Source organism: Oryx dammah, unplaced genomic scaffold (assembly GCF_014754425.2).
Source record: "Oryx dammah isolate SB20612 unplaced genomic scaffold, SCBI_Odam_1.1 HiC_scaffold_7, whole genome shotgun sequence".
Taxonomy (NCBI): Eukaryota; Metazoa; Chordata; class Mammalia; order Artiodactyla; family Bovidae; genus Oryx; species Oryx dammah.
The window spans coordinates 33,085,366-33,102,392 of NW_024070191.1; the positions used below are offsets into that span (position 1 = coordinate 33,085,366).

At 38.0% G+C, this 17,027-nt stretch overlaps 1 protein-coding gene across 4 annotated transcripts in view; it reads left to right on the plus strand.

Moving 5' to 3' along the window:
• Positions 1 to 16,186, plus strand: part of LOC120865674 (disintegrin and metalloproteinase domain-containing protein 32-like) — a 188,520-nt gene extending 172,334 nt beyond the window's left edge. For 2 of the 4 annotated variants that reach the window (XM_040242989.1, XM_040242988.1), the window contains 4 exons: positions 468 to 627; positions 9,435 to 9,473; positions 11,321 to 11,359; positions 12,203 to 12,371. In XM_040242989.1, coding sequence (XP_040098923.1) covers positions 468 to 627; positions 9,435 to 9,473; positions 11,321 to 11,359; positions 12,203 to 12,218 — 254 coding nt within the window. In that variant the 3' untranslated portion in view covers positions 12,219 to 12,371. Of the gene's footprint in view, positions 1 to 467; positions 628 to 5,558; positions 5,592 to 9,434; positions 9,474 to 11,320; positions 11,360 to 12,202; positions 12,372 to 16,061 lie in introns of those variants that run through there. The other 2 variants (XM_040242987.1, XM_040242986.1) reach the window with 2 other exon arrangements.
• Positions 16,187 to 17,027: the final 841 nt, after the last annotated feature.

Genomic DNA, 17,027 nt, shown 5'->3' on the forward strand with positions numbered 1-17,027 from the left:
AGAATTAGAGTTAGGGATCATGTCTCCTATTTTTTTATGCCTGTGCCATTTTAGTAACACTGCAGTGACTGCATAGGTAAAAACAGGTCCCTAATGTTGGAGAGCCAGCACTCTAATAAAGATAAACAAGATATGCACAGATACAGTAGAATTCTGTGATAATGCACCTTGTAATAACGCACATTTGTTGGTTATATGTCTCTGAAGTTATGGGGTTCTACTTATACTGTAAGATTTTGCTGTAGCTGCTGTATAAGGTAGAATACATTAGAACTTCCTGGAACTTAGTGTCTGTTCTTTTAGAATGAGAGTTTATAGAGATAGCCTTAAGTATTATGATTCTATTATTATTTTACATTGATACTTGAATTATGATGAAAATTAAGAACATTGTGATAAGTTTGCTGTAACTTAAAAGTACACAGCTTAATTTTTTTCCCTGATTTTTTATGTATTTTTATTTTTAGATTTACCCATGGAAAGAACTTCTGAGAAGGGTGGGAAGAAGCAGTGGCTTTTGGCTATCTACATTGCTTTACCTATTCTTGTTGTATCAACCATAATAGCTGCTTCATGGAAGCTTTCGAAAAAGTGGTTTAGCAAGAAAGAGGAATCCCAAAGTAGTGGGTAAATTAAATTTGTGTTCTGAAGTTAAACCATTTAAATCTTGTCAGATGTAAGGCAATATTATCAACAGCAACAATACTTCACATTTTATAGGAATTTTGAATGCTACATCAATATCTCATTTAATTGTTTGAGATAGTTTTGGATATCCTTATTTTAAAGTTTCAAAAATTTCAGAATCTGGTTTAATAACTTGCCAATGTTATTGCCTCAGTAATTGAGACAGGAAGAATGGAAATGCATCCACATCTGTTGCTTTCACATGCCCAGTGGTTCTCATTTCTACTATATACAAGCTAAACTTTTCTGATATATCATGGCTTTCTCTTTGTTGAAATTTCTGCTTTATATACTCTGAAAGTGAAGAGTGTTGGTCGTTTAGTCATGTCCTACTCTTTGCAATCCTGTGTAGCCTGCCAGGTTCATCTGTCCATGGGATTCTCCAGGCAGGAATACTGGAGTGGGTTGCTATTCCCTTCTCCTGGGAGTCTTCTCGACCCAGGGATCGAACCTGGGTCTTGCTGCACATTGCAGGCAGAGTCTTTACTATTTGAGCCACCAGGCAGTGACTAAATATATAACATTCAGTGTAGTTATATATTCTTGGTGTATTTTCTTTTCATCATTAACAATTGTATCTTAAATTCTATTTTTACTCTTTTATATTGTTGTATCCCAGCTTGCTTTCTGCAAGTTAGATTTACCTATTACATATTTTTCATCCCTTATTTTCAATCTTTCTTAGATTTTAGTTGATATCCTATAATCAGCCTTTATATGAAAAATATAGTAGTAGAGTTTTCATATTTATATGCTTAATGTATGATTGCAGATATTCATGTTGAAATTTACCATCTTATTTTCTTCCTACTTACTAGCCTCCTTTTGGGCATTATTTCCTTTTCCCCAATTCCATTTTTTAATTATGATTTTTCTGTTTTCTATTACTATTTTGTACATTTTTAATTCAGTTTTGATTGTTTTAATGGTTTTTGTTAACTTGTATTTGTAGCAAATGTTATATATACAATGTCTTAATTTAATCATTATATGTAGTCTTCTGAATAAGACAAGGATCTTAGCCTTGTAACACTAATCTATCTTTTTCAATCTGTTTATCATTTGGTTTTTCAGTTTCCTCCAAGTAAATTTTGTGTTTTTTAAAAATTATCATTATTATATTTAGTTAACATTTATTAGAATTTCCTGTTACATTATCCAGATTCTTTGCTTTACCATTCCTTTCTTTTAAATTTAGTTCTGAGATAATTTAAGAAATATAAAAGGCTTCCCTTGTAGCTCAGTTGGTAAAGAATCTGCCTGCAGTGCAGGAGACCCTGGTTCTATCCCTGGGTTGGGAAGATCACCTGGAGAAAGAAATGGCAACTCACTCCAACATTCTTGCCTGGAGAATCCCATTGTCAGAGGAGCTTGGTAGGCTACAGTTCATGGGGTCACAAGAGTTGGACACAACTTAGTAACTAAACCACCACCAAGAAATATAAAAAGTTGCAAAAATGGCATAGAGTTTCTTGGCTCTATCACTTAGGTTTTATCAATGATAGCATCTTATATTAACAGCGAATTTTCACAGCCAGGGGACTGGCATTGGTATAGTTTTATCAGTTAAACTATAGACCTTAAAGCTCAGCATTCAGAAAACTAAGATCATGGCATCCGGTCCCATCACTTCATGGCAAATAGATGGGGAGACAGTGGAAACAGTGGCTGGCTTTATTTTTCTAGGCTCCAAAATCACTGCAGATGGTGATTGCAGCCATGAAATTAAAAGATGCTTACTCCTTGGAAGGAAAGTTATGACCAACCTAGATAGCATATTCAAAAGCAGAGACATTAGTTTGCCAACAAAGGTCCGTCTAGTCAAGGCTATGGTTTTCCTGTGGTCATGTATGGATGTGAGAGTTGGACTATAAAAAAGCTGAGTGCCGAAGAATTGATGCTTTTGAATTGTGGTGTTGGGGAAGACTCTTGAGAGTCCCTTGGACTGCAAGGAGATCCAACCAGTCCATCCTAAAGGAAACCAGTCCTGAATATTCATTGGAAGGACTGATGCTGAAGCTGAAACTCCAGTACTTTGGCCACCTGATGTGAAGAACTGACTCATTGGAAAAGACCCTGATTCTGGGAAAGATTGAAGGTGGGAGAAGAAGGGGGCGACAGAGGATGATATGGTTGGATGGCATCACTGACTCGATGGGCATGAGTTTGAGTAAGCTCCGGGATTTGGTGATGGACAGGGAGGCCTGGCGTGCTGCAGTTCATGGGGTTGCAAAGAGTCAGACACGACTGAGTGACTGAACTAAACTGAACTGATAGACCTTATTCATATTCACCAGTGTTTACAGACATATATATAGTCCATGGGGTGGTCACAAAGAGTCAGACATGACTGAGAGACTCACTTATTTGTTGAGTATGTGTGTGTGTGTGTGTGTGTATACATTTTTTTCCCCCCATGGATCACAGCCTTGCTGTGAAGGGGCTTGCATAACTCAATGAAATGCTGTTCAAGCCCACAGAAGACAGATAGGTCATAGTGTAGAGTTCTGTTAAATTCTGGTCCACTGGGGGAGGAAATGCAACCCACTTCAGTGTTCTCAGTGCGAGAACCCCGTGAACAATGTGAAAAAGCAAAAATATATGACACTGGAAGATGAGCCCCCTGGTCAGAAGGTGTCCAATATGCTACTGGGGAAGAGCGGAGGGCAATTATTAATAGCTTCAGAAAGAATGGAGTGGCTGGGTCAAAATGGAAATGTTGCTCAGTGTGGATGTGTCTGGTGGTAAAAGTAAAGTCCAGTGCTGTAAAGAACAATATTGCCTAGAAACCTAGAATGTTAGGTCCCTGAATCAAGGTAAATTGGACATGGTTGAGCAGAAGATGGCAAGGTTGAACATTGACAGCTTAGGAATCAGTGAATCAAAATGGGTGTTAATGGGCAAATTTAATTCAGATGACCATTGTATCTACTATTGTGGGCCAGAATCCCTTAGAAGAATTGGAGTAGCCTTCATGTAGTCAATGAATGAGTCTGAAATGCAGTACTTGGGTGCTATCTCAAAAACGACAGTATGATCTTGGTTTGTTTCCAAGGCAAACCATTCACCTTCACAGTAATACAAGTCTATGCCCCAACCACTAATGCTGAAGAAGCTGAGATTGACTGATTTTATGAAGACCTACAAGACCTTCTGGAACTAACACCAAAAAAGGTGTCCTTTTTATCACAGAGGACTGGAATACAAAAATAGGAAGTCAAGAGATACCAGCAGTAGTAGGCAAGTTTGGTCTTGCAGTACAAAATGAAGCAAGGCAAAGGCTAACAGAGAATTGTAGCTGCCTTGGTCTCCCCAGATGGTATCACCTCAATTTGGGGAGACTTCTTTCTCTGCCTGGCTTCCCATTGCTGTGTTATAGCGTGGAAAGTCTTCCCTGCAGTAAGAAGGGGCAATCATGGGTCTTTATTTCCTTCTCTCATAGATCACTATCTTGCCTAATATTCAGTATCTGAAAACCAGTGTTTAACATGTTTTGTCCAGATTTTCAGTTGTTTCAGGCAGAAGAGTAAATTCTGTCTGTTACTGCATTTTGATCAGTATTGGAACTGTATCTTTGTGGTTTGTAACTGCACTTTCATAGGTATCTCTCCATCTCATATTCTGTTTGATTTTCTCAGATCATTCTCTCATATCACCATTTCTTCCTTCTTAGTCCTGTTCTAGACTTATGGATTCTATTCTTACAAAAATCTCTATGGAGATTCTAAGTATTCTCAGAGTTTTTTTTTTTTAATCATTTGTATTTCTTGCTGTGTGAGCTCACTGTTTGGCTATGGCTGCTGATGTTAACTACTAGGGCTTTGTAATCAGAGTCTCTTTTCTCTTCAATATCTATGATTTTCCCATGAGAATTCAGCATGCCTTGTGTTGAAGACTCACACATGTGGGTGGTTTCCTTTTTGCTTCTTTTAAAGCAAAAATATTTAAAGCAAATGCTCTGCATGGTGTTCAAGCCTTTGTAGGAGTGTGAACTGGCATCTTGAAAGTGCCTTTTTTGGAGGCTTGGGACTCCTCAGTGATGCACTTTCCCCCATCTAGCCATGCATGTTGCATATCCCCATTTTCCCTGCTGCATTCCAAAGGCCACTGGTCAGGAGTTTTACTATCCCTATTGAGTGGGTGGTATGACCATTCATGGCTCCCAGGTTAAGTGGCTCCAGTTAAGGAGCTCACTTAGTTTCCCTACATGCAAAGTCCTCATAACTTAACTCCTTCTAAGGAATGACTATTGAATCTCTAGTCCCAAAGTTGTATCATTGGTTTAGACACCCCTTCAGTCATTCACTTTTAGCTCCTGTTTACCCTTTGAACTCTCTGTTTCTTCATTTTTACTAAAGAGGATTCTTTTCTTGTTAACCTCAGTTATATGTTAACTGTACCTGCTGTTTTTTTCAGACCTCCTCTATGAGGAATGGAAAGGGAAATTTTCCCACCAGTTCAGTATGTCAGATTGTCTAGAAGTCTGTATGGATTTTACCTTATAAAATGTAGCATTTCTTTATCAATGAATAAAAAGTTAAAAGTTGGGGTATAAAGGTCAGAATCAGGCATTCAGGATCAAACTATTCTGTGTTCAGAAGTGATAAAGAAAAATCAAATCTGTGCCTTCTTGATAATTTCCTCATTGCAGGTTTGAAATATACTTTTTATGGATGAGGTATGCAGGTAAATAAGAATGTTTACATATTTGCATCTCTGTTTAGTGACCTTGCACATTGTTTTCATTTTTGGTAACTAATCTTGTAAAAGAGATAATACAGCTTATAAAATGGCCTGATTTTTATTTATGCAGTTGACAAGCTCTCTTATGACTAATTTTGGACACTGTTTTCCATTTGTTTTATGTCCAGGTCAGAAGGTGACACTCACAGAAATGTCACCAGGTAGGTAAGCTGTAAGGCATCTTAAGACACATGTTGAAAATTAAGAATGAATTAGTAATTCACAATGTCTAGCTACAGTTGGTAAAGTAATCCTCTGAAAACCAGGCTACTAATATATAGTAATTTGGTTTCTAGTAAATTAGTCTTCTATTCATTTAAATAAATACTATTTTTTTCTGAGGAAACAAGGAATAAAATGGCTGACTCTAATAAAATTTAGAATATATATAATTAGTAAAGAAAACAGGATGCACCTGGGGTTTAGTCAGTTGTGTCTGACCCTTGCAACATCATTGACTGTAGCCCTCCAGGCTCCTCTGTCCATGAGATTTTCCAGGCAAGAACACTGGAGTGGGTTGCCATTTCCTTCCCCAGGGGATCTTCCTGTCCCAGGGATTGAACCCAGGTCTCCTGCATTGCAGGCAGATTCTTTACTGATAGAGCTACCAAAGAAACCACAGCTTGGGTTATATTCATGTACAGCTTGGGTAGACAAGCAAGCAAATACTTGATATTTGATAGACTATACATGACTGAACTCATGTATAAATTTCTATGGTAGTTATGGATTGGTAAGAACTAATTATATCTACTTCCTGTGTTGTTTTTTTTTTAAATCAGTAATGGATAGCGTATTGTCCCCATTAATATTTATTTCTTAAATAACAAATTCAGTCCTTACTGATTTATAACTGGTCCACCAACATGGAAAATAGATGGGGAAACAGTGGAAACAGTGTCAGAATTTATTTTTTGGGGCTCCAAAATCACTGCAGATGGTGACTGCAGCCATGAAATTAAAAGATGCTTACTCCTTGGAAGGAAAGTTATGACCAACCTAGATAGTATATTGAAAAGCAGAGACATTACTTTGCCAACAAAGGTCTGTCTCGTCAAGGCTACGGTTTTTCCAGTAGTCAGGTATGGATGTGAGAGTTGGACTGTGAAGAAAGCCGAGTGCTGAAGAATTTATGCTTTTGAACTGTGGTATTGGAGAAGACTCTTGAGAGTCCCTTGGACTGCAAGGAGATCCAGCCAGTCCATTCTAAAGGAGATCAGCCCTGGGTGTTCTTTGGAAGGAATGATGCTAAAGCTGAAACTCCAATACTTTGGCCACCTCATGTGAAGAGTTGACTCGTTGGAAAAGACTGTGATGCTGGGAGGGATTGGGGGCAGGAGGAGAAGGGGACGACAGAGGATGAGATGGCAGGATGGCATCACCGACTCGATGGACGTGAGTTTGAGTGAACTCTGGGAGATGGTGATGGACAGGGAGGCCTGGCGTGCTGCTCTTCGTGGGGTCGCAAAGAGTGGGACACGACTGAGCGACTGAACTGAACTGAACTGAACCAACCCAAAGTTCAGGGTTTCCCTGGTGGCTCAGCGGTAAAGAATCTGTCTGCGATGCAGGTTCGATCCTTGGGTCAGGAAGACCCCTGGCGGAGGGCATGGCAACCCACTCTAGTGCTCTTGCCTAGAGAATCCCACAGACAGAGGAGCCTGGCAGGCTGCAGTCCATAGGGTTGTACAGAGTCAAACATGACTGAGACGACTGAGCAGAAGCAGCATACCAACATTCATTTCAGTTTATCTGATATAACTTTTCAGTCACATTACTTTCAACCTTTTATTTAATTTGGTCTCTTGAAAATAGCCTGCCAATGATATTTTAAAATCTGTAACCTCAAGTGTCTCAGTAGTTGAATTTAGTATGTCTATATACTTATAATGTTTGCTGATATGTTTAGAGTAAATTCTGCCATTTTGTTTTGTTTTTTCTATTTCTCATGCTTTTTCAATATTTTCTTTTCTTTCTTGTGTTCCATTACACTGATTGTGCTTTCAGTGTTTTTTCTTTCCTTCTATCAATTTGGTCATTATCTGTTCTAATTGTATTCTTTTAGTGATATTCTTTAATTATTATGTTATTATATTGTGTTTTATTAAATTATTTAAATATAAAGTTATAATTTTAGATATAAAAATACTTATAATCTTCTTCTAACAATTTATGGATATTAGCCCATTAAACCTTATACTCTTTTATTCACTCTTTCATAGTATTATCATTTGGTTTTTAGTTACTTCTGAATTTTAACCTGATACAAATGTCAGTGTTATCATTATTATTATATTTAATCATTATTATATTTAATCAAAACATACTAAGATTTCACTATATTTTGTCACTTTATTTACTCATTATTATTTTTTTTATAAAAAAGGAAAGAAAATTTTTAAATTTCACAGTTCAGTGCCTTGTACAGTCTTTTTTGAATTTAATTCCATATTTTGATGTTCAGTCTCTCTTTTGGTGAAGTACATTGCTTAACATTTCCATCAGTGAGTGAGTCTTTGTGTAGCAAACTGTTTATCTTATCCACCTAAAATTGTGCTTATTTCATTCTCAAATGTGAGTTTAGGTAGTATGGACTTCTTGTGTGTGTGTGTGCTGACATCTGGGTTTTATTTTTATTTTTTTTAATTTTTAATTGGAGGATAATTGTTTGTTGTGTTGGTTTCTTAGTATGAACTTCTATGTGGAGAGTTATTTTGTTTTCCACTATTTAAAGGTATGTAAGTATAGTGTGGCATTTATTACTGATGATGATAAATCTTTTGTTAGTGTGTTGATTCATTTATTACTTTAAGACTAATATGAATTTTACCTAGTTTTTGTATTTCTGTTGCTGTGTAACAAATTACCACACACTTAGTAACTTAAACCACATTCATTTACTGTGTGGAAGTTCTGTTAAGTAGGAAATCCAGGTGGATTTGACTGGGTTGTCACAAGGCTGACCTGAAGCCCAGGCTGGGAAAAAGTTGTAAGAAAAATCCAATTTCTTGCAGCTTTAGGTCTGAGGTATATCTTTCTGTGTTGCCTGTCTGCTTGGGGCCCTTCTCTCTCTTTCAGAGGCCACCTGCGTTGCTACTCAGGTACCTCCCTTCACCATTAAAAAAATAAGGGCATAGACGTCTTCCTAAGGCTCTGACTGTCTCTTAACTTCTCCCTTCTACCAGCAAGAGAAAACTCTCCTTGTAAAGGGCTGACCTGACTGGGTCAGGCCCACCAAAATGATCTCTGTATTTTAAGGCCAACAGATTTGGAGCTTTAATTACATTTGCAAAATTTTTTCAGAGTAGTACTTTGAAGAGTATTTAAATAACCAAGGAATGGGAATCTTAGGGGGCCAAGTTAGAATTCTGCCTATCACAACCTCTACATTTATACATTGGCCTTAGAGTTGTTATTTTGTTATAATGTATTCTGGTAGAGGTTTTTTGTAAAAAATCAGGAACGTGACCCAATATTTTCCCATTTACCTTTTATGCTTTCTATTTCCACTTTTTCAAACTATCAGAAATATCACTTCCTTCCCTTAAATTTTCATTAGGATTTTGTGTTATTTTTACACCATTTCTCTATGCGTCAAATAGGAGGTGGAGATTACCCTGTCAATACAGTCTGCCTAATTGTTTAGAAGTCAGTGAGGGTGTTAAATCACCACCTGCATAACACATCAGGGTAGAACCTAGAGGCCAGAATCAGGTATTCAGAATCAAGCGTATATTCTTTACTGAGAAGTAACAAATCAGTTTTCTTGCTCCTCTATTTGGGAATTTGAAATTTATGTTCTCTATGGACATGGTATATGGATAAAAAGCAATGCTATAATTTGCAGACTGTAACTTAGTAATCTTTTGAAATGATTCATTAGCAGTGATTAGTAGTATAAAAGAATTAATGTAGGTTACAAAATGACCTGACGTTGATTGGTTACAGAGGCACACTTTTTTTAAAGTATTAACTTTGAAGCATTATTTTTCACTTGCATTTAGGTCCACATCAGAAAGTAGCAGCCAATCAGATACTATAAGGTAAGTGAATTAGAAAGGATTTCTTAAAATAAGATGAAAAAATTGATATTCAACAAGTAATTGCTAAGTATTAATTGCACAGCAACAATTGATAAGGTATACTACACATATAGCTTCTAAAAGAGATGGTTGGTTCTCTTTCCCCTTAATATTTTTAGTAGTGATAAAGAACCTGCCTGCCAGTGCAAGAGACATAAAAGACACAGATTTGATCCCTGGGTCAGGAAGACCCCCTGGAGGAGAGGATGGCAATCCACTACAGTATTCTTGCCTGGAGAATTCCTTGGACAGAGGAGCCTGGGAGGCTACAGTCCATAGGGTTGTGGAGTTGGACACAACTGAAGCGACTTAGCACAGCACACACGCACACAAATTCCTTTTAGTATTTTCTAACCAATAACAGTGAGTGAGTGTCTAAATAAATAAATGCTTTCTTCAGTTTGTTAATGTATTTTGGGAGTTTATTCTGGGGAAGCAAAGGAGTAAATGATTGGTGAAATGTTTATGGTGCTAACTCATAAATGGAGAAGTTCACTTCTTTATTTGGAGACTCTAGAAACCCAATATGTATGCTCTTTAACAACTGAATGAGTGCTTACCCTGGTCACTTGAGAAAAATTTGCTGAAGAAAAAGGTTTAAAGGGAATAATAATTCTCTGTGTTACATAGCCTTTCAGAATTACAAAGTAGTTTTTTAAAAACTTTTGTATTGGGGTATAACTAATTAACCAACAATTAGTTGTGACAGTTTCAAGTGAACAGCAAAGGGAGTCAGCCATACATACAATTACAAAGTAGTTTTAATTAAGTCTCCCTCCATTTCCTGAAAGGTGGATATGTCTGTATAATAATACAATAATTGTTTAGTTTTCCACATCCAACAGTTTGGGATGGTGTTATTCCACCTGTGTGTGTGTGTGTGTGTGCATGCTCAGTTGCTTCAGTGGTGTCCAACTCTTTACAACCCTATGGACTGTAGCCTGCCAGGCTCCTCTGTCCATGGGACTCTCCCGGCCAGAACGCTGGAGTGCGCTTCTGTGCCCTCGTGATTCCACCTAGCTTCCTCCAAAGTATACTGCTGTCCCAGACACACCCAAATGTACAGAGTAGGATGTCTAGGCTGTACAACAGGGCCGTTTAATTTCATTTATTCTGAATAGGTCTTCCTCTTCCATTATAATGCCTTCTTTTCTTATCCTTTATCTCTCTTTCGTTATTATGAGCTTTTCCTTTCAGTGACACTTATGGAGTCATGAGTTACTCTCACTAAGCTAAAAAGAAAAACTGATTTTCATTAGTATATCCTCTCAGTGTCAGGGAGTCATCATATGATCCTTACACATAGTTACCTTTTCCTCACATTGGATGTATGTCTCATTACACTGTTACCGTAAAGGATAAAGGCCATATATATCTTGCTCCACACTGCATAGCCAGCATGTAGCAGAGTTCTTGGTTTATGGTAAGTGCTCAATAAACGTTTCTTGAATAAAGGAATTAATTAATTAATCTTTTCCACAGACATGCACACAGGCAGCCAGACCAAAAAAAAAAATCCACAAACACAAGAGTATAAAGACAAATACGCACACACACACATACACGTATGTATGTAAAACGCTTTAACTGCCTCCATTTCTCCCTCTCATAGTATCTCTCATCCTGGAACCTTGTCAACATAATTCATCTCTTCTAGGATATTAATTCACCTACACTGAGTGAGGGATGATAGCATAACCAACTGGAATATGTACATTTCAACTAGAGTAGTTCGGGTATAAAATGGCTTGATTGTCATTCTTAAGGTTTCTTCGTATTAACTTTTAGACATTTTTATTTTTATTTAGATCGAGGTCAGAAAGTAGTGCCCAAACAAATTGCAGCAGGTAAGTGACTTAGGAAATGTTTCTTATAAGTAAGTCAAAGTTGAAAATGAACAAATAATTGCTTAATATTTTTGAGCAGCTACAATCGATGAAGTACTGCAGTAAAAACAACTTATTAATATTTTCCATTCTGGGAATGAGTATTAATGAGCTTAGTCTTTTCTTCAGTTTACTAAATTTTTATTGGTTGCCTACTCTTAATACATAGGGAAAAACTAGTTAAGTCTAATGAGAGGCAAGGTATTTATAATTATTTTGTGAAATTAACATAATCAGAGCATTTTTTGTGCATGTTTTGTGATGAAATACACAAAGAGAAATATTCCTTTTTTTTAAGATCACATTTATACCCACAAACTCAATATGAACAACTGAGTAAATTATTACCACTCTTAAGAGGAGTTTATCTAAGAGACAGTTATTATAAACAAACTGAAATTCTACATGTTTCACACTCCCCACCCCAATCCAACAGCCCACAATTGTGTTAATACAGAGTTCTCATGAGTTTTCAGTTTCCTATGTGGCCTTGTGATCCTTCCAAAGTCATCAAATATTTACTGATCTGCTAATCTTCTTTTCTCCCTTATAGAGTTTTTATTTACTTGTACTGCTTGGCATTTCCCTTAAAGTGTCTTCTTTTAGTTACATTCAATCCACTGATATTCCAAAATCTACTTTATACCCACAGGTGGTTTTCAGGCTGCACCACTACATTAGATAGTTTCTATCATCCCTGATGACATCACTCCCTCCATTCAGGAAGCTGTTGACATTTCTATTTCCTTTATTTTGTTCTTTTTTTTTTTCATAATGTCTCCTAACATAGTTACTCTTTTATAGACATTGTTTCGTATAAACTAAGTGTGAAGAAAAAGGCAGATGTTCTTTATTGCCTCTACTCTCACCATTACCAACGGATTTGTAATATAGTGCTCAAACACTCCCTGGAGAAGGAACTGGCAACCCACTCCAGTATTCTTGCCTAGAGAATCCCATGGACAGAGGAGCCTGGTGGGCTACAGCCCACGGCGTCGCAAAGAGTGGGACATGACGGGGCGACTTCACTTTCACTTTCTTGGAGAAGGCAATGGCAACCCACTCCAGTACTCTTGCCTGGAAAATCCCATGAATGGAGGAGCCTGGTAGGCTGCAGTCTATGGGGTTGCAAAGAGTTGGACATGACTAAGCGACTTCACTTTCACTTTTCACTTTCATGCATTAGAGAAGGAAATGGCAACCCACTCCAGTGTTGTTGCCTGGAGAATCCCACGGAGGGTGGAGCCTGGTGGGCTGCCGTCTATGGGGTCGCACAGAGTCGGACACGACTGAACCGACTTAGCAGCAGTAGCAGCAGCAGCAGCTCAAACACTAATACTTCCAAACTGATACTCCCCTAGTGCATTACTTTGCCAATAAGCTCTGAAATTGCTTGAATATAATGACCGTGTGTACTTTGTTAATCAACTTGGGGTTAGCACCTAGCAGAGTAAATGCTCACTAAATACTTGTGTAGTGGATGAATATCACATACATCTTGAACTTTACATACACACATGATTGACGTTATAACTACTCCAACTGTCCCCTCACATTATCTCTCATGATAGAATATGTCATTTGCGTAGTCATCTTCTACTGGAAGTGGTATTCAAGACTGAGGGGTAATCACCATCCTAGGACAATATATATCACATTTGAAGTGTGTGGTCTGGAGTGTTAACGCATTAGTCTAGCTTGTGTTTCAGTTCAGTTGCTCAGTCATGTCTGACTCTTTGTGATCCCATGGATTGCAGCATGCCAGGCCTCCCTGTCTGTCACCAAATCCCGGAGCTTACTCAAACTCATGTTCATTGAGTCGGTCATCCAACCATCTCATCCTCTGTCATTCCCTTCTCCCACCTTCAATCTTTCCCAGCATCAGGATCTTTTCAGAAGAGTCAGTTCTTCGCATCAGGTGGCCAAAGTATTGGAGTTTCAGCTTCAGCATCAGTCCTTCCAATGAATATTCAGGACTGATTTCCTTCAGGATGGACTGGTTGGATCTCCTTGCAGTCCAGGGGACTCTCAAGAGTCTTCTCCAACACCACAGTTTCAAAAGCATCAATTCTTCGGCGCTCAGCTTTCTCTGTAGTCCAACTCTCACATCCATACATGACCACTGGAAAAACAATAGCTTTGACTAGATGGACCTTTGTTGGCAAAGTAATGTCTCTGCTTTTCAATATGCTGTCTAGGTTGGTCATAACTTTTCTTCCAAGGAGCAAGCATCTTTTAATTTCTTGGCTGCAGTTACCATCTGCAGTGATTCTGGAGCCCCCCAAAATAAAGTTTCACTGTTTCCATTGTTTGCCCATCTATTAGACATGAAGTGATAGGACTAGATGCCATGATCTTGGTTTTCTGAATGTTGAGTTTTAAGCCAACTTTTTCACTCTCCTCTCACTTTCATCAAGAGGCTCTTTAGTTCTTCTCTTTCTGCCATAAGGGTGGTGTCATCTGTATATCTAAGGTTATTGATATTTCTCCCAGCAATCTTGATTCCAGCTTGTGCTTCATCCAGTCCTTGTGTTTAGCATAAACCAAAAAGCATTCTTGGGTTATTCTTTCTGTTAAATTTAATAAGCTAGCAGACACATTTTCTCTGCCTCACTGTTACAGCACCCATTATGTTTTCCTTTTTTCACTATTTTAAAAAGTTTGAAAACCAGTGGGAGTTGTTGATAGAACCAACTTCTCAGCTAAACACTACCAGGACAAAAAAAAAATTTTAAGCCAGAAATCAGATGGGTTATATATAAAGTAGTCTGACAAATCCAGATATATAAAGTCCTTTATTGGTTTGAGGGAGAACTAACTGTATTAACCTACTCCAGTCTTTTTGCCTGGAGAATCCGATGGACAGAGGAGCCTGGAGGACTACAGTCCACGGGGTCGCAGAGTCAGACATGAATGAATGACTAACACTTCACTTTCTACTTTGTTAAATAGGGGAGTTTCATGGTCAGAGTAGTAAGAAAAACCTCCTTTAAGTTTTGAAGATGTAAAGTAGCAGATGTAGGAAAGGATAGGAAGGGTAAACTTATGCCACTCTTATCACTGAAATCCCTCCCTAATCTTACTACCTATTTTATGTTCTCTGTTAATTCAACTCAGTTAAGTTACTTTCAACTTATTTTTTTTTACTCTTTCATTCTTTTGGTTGGGGGATCAGAAATAAGAAATCTGTGGATATAAAAGTAGAAAAGAGGCTCAAGAGTTTGGTTTTGACTTTTGATAATAATGAGTATAAAAAATGTAGCAGATATTTCCTTTTTTACTACAATTTTGAAGGGAAACAAGAAGAAATTGCCGTAAAAATCTATTTTTTTCAGAGTGTATTGTCTCAAGCTTGAATTTATTTAGATCCAAATCACAGAAAAGCAGTGAAACACTTAATAGTAGGCAAATATATTAGGAACTATCTCTTAAAATAAATATGCTTTAAATTAAAATGAAGCTAATAATCCACAACTAATTCCTTAATATTTATTGGTGAATTGGTAAAGTACTTCACCAAAAATAATGCATTAATCTTTACTAACCTTGATTACTGAGTATTTAAATCATTTTTTAAAGACTTAGTCTTTTTTCTTCAGTTTAATAAAGTTCTTATATGTTTGTTGGGAACTTGCTCTTGTGGATAAAATGGAATTAGAGTTGACTCTAATAAGATACATGATATGTAAATTAGTTTATAAAATGAATTCATGATTAAGCCACTCACTTTATCCATTAGGTAGTATAGGCAAAATGCTAAGGCCTGTGAGTTTACAAGTGCCAAAACCGAAACACTGTTTACAATATGAAAAAGTAAAAAATGATTGGCTCCAAGATATGGAAAAAGTAAAATTGATATATATTTACATTTCTAAGAACAATGCAAAGATTTAACTTGTTATATTCAAGAACATTTCATTGCATGTGGAAAAAATGTTAGATTTTCTCATTTGCAAGTACTTCTCATTAAATACAGTGGTTCTCCAGAAATCATAATTGCTAGTTAATAAGCTGCTGCTGCTGCTGCTGCTAAGTCGCTTCAGTCGTGTCCGACTGTGCGACCCCATAGCTGGCAGCCCACCAGGCTCCTCCATCCCTGGGATTCTCCAGGTAAGAACACTGGAGTTGGTTGCCATTTCCTTCTCTACTCACAGTTAAGTAATTTCATAAGCAAAATTATAAAATTTCTTCCTAGAATTCTTTTATTTTTTTGCCATATGAATTTTTCACTTGGCAGTATGCCAACTGCATGTTTTCCAGTGGAGGGTAATAAGCAGAGAAGACTCTTGCAAGTCCCTTGAACTGCAAGGAGATCCAACCAGTCCATCCTAAAGGAGACCAGTCCTGGGTATTCATTGGAAGGACTGATGCTGAGGCTGAAACTCCGATAGTTTGGCCAACTCATGCGAAGAGTTGATTCTTTGGAAAAGACCCTGATGCTGGGAGGGATTGGGGGCAGGAGGAGAAGGGGATAACAGAGGATGAGATGGCTGGATGGCATCACTGACTCGATGGACGTGAGTCTGAGTGAACTCTGGGAGTTGGTGATGGACAGGGAGGGCTGGTGTGCTGCGGTTCATGGGGTCGCAAAGAGTTGGACACGCCTGAGCAACTGAACTGACTGATTGAACTGAAGCACATGTGTCTTTGTTCTCTTCCACAGTAACTAACGATTCCTTTAGAAGACAATGGATATCACTAGGGGTCTCGATGAGAAATGAAAATTCGACCTTTTCTCCCCTGGTCACAGCTAATGGAAAACAATAAACCAAGATGGACCAATTTGCAGGAGCGTTTGTTTTTATTTCCTCTCCCACCCCGAGGCACAGTTTTGCCACGTCAGGGCCCTTGACTGAAGACAGTCAGTCTGAACTCCCATTGACTCCCTGAGCTCTTCTCCACAGCTCTCCCCACCACCCACTTGGGGTTATTGCCTGGGCCCCCAGCGGCTGCCGATCTGCATCAGCTGCTGTTACTCAGGGAAGGATCTGTGTGTGGACTGTGTTCCTCCTCCTGGTCCTTCTCACTGGACTTGGCTGACTGCATGCAGATCTCAGTTAATACAGCTATTTGCCCCCTCTCCCTCCCCACAACTGCAGAACCAGGGCTAAGGGAAGCTGTGCTTGCTCAGGCCTCACATTCGGCTTGCTACCTTTCTTGTGCCCCTTGGTTGAGTCACCCACAGGATGAGTCCCAGAAGACAGAAGGACCCAGAGAGCTTGGGCTTTGGTCTCAGGAGCAAAGATTAATACCTTATCAGAGTTTGACACGAAGATTAATAAATTGAGTTATGTATTAAATTGTTCAGTTTTTCAATAAATATTTGGTAAAATTCATCAATGAAACTGGAACTTTCTTTGTGGGAAGATTTTAAATTATGGATCCTATATCTTTAACAGAGAACTGTTTAGACTTTCCATTTATTGTGGTTTTTTTTTCAGAAGTGGTCATTTTAAACCAGCTTATCCATTTCATTTAATGGTCAATCTTTTGACATAAAGTTGTTCATAATAACCTTTACAGTGTCTGTAGGAGCTAAAGTTATGTCCCTTCTTTCATTCCTAACTATATGCATCTTTGTTTTCTGTTTCATTGATTTATGCCTTAAAATTTGCTCATTTCCTAGATT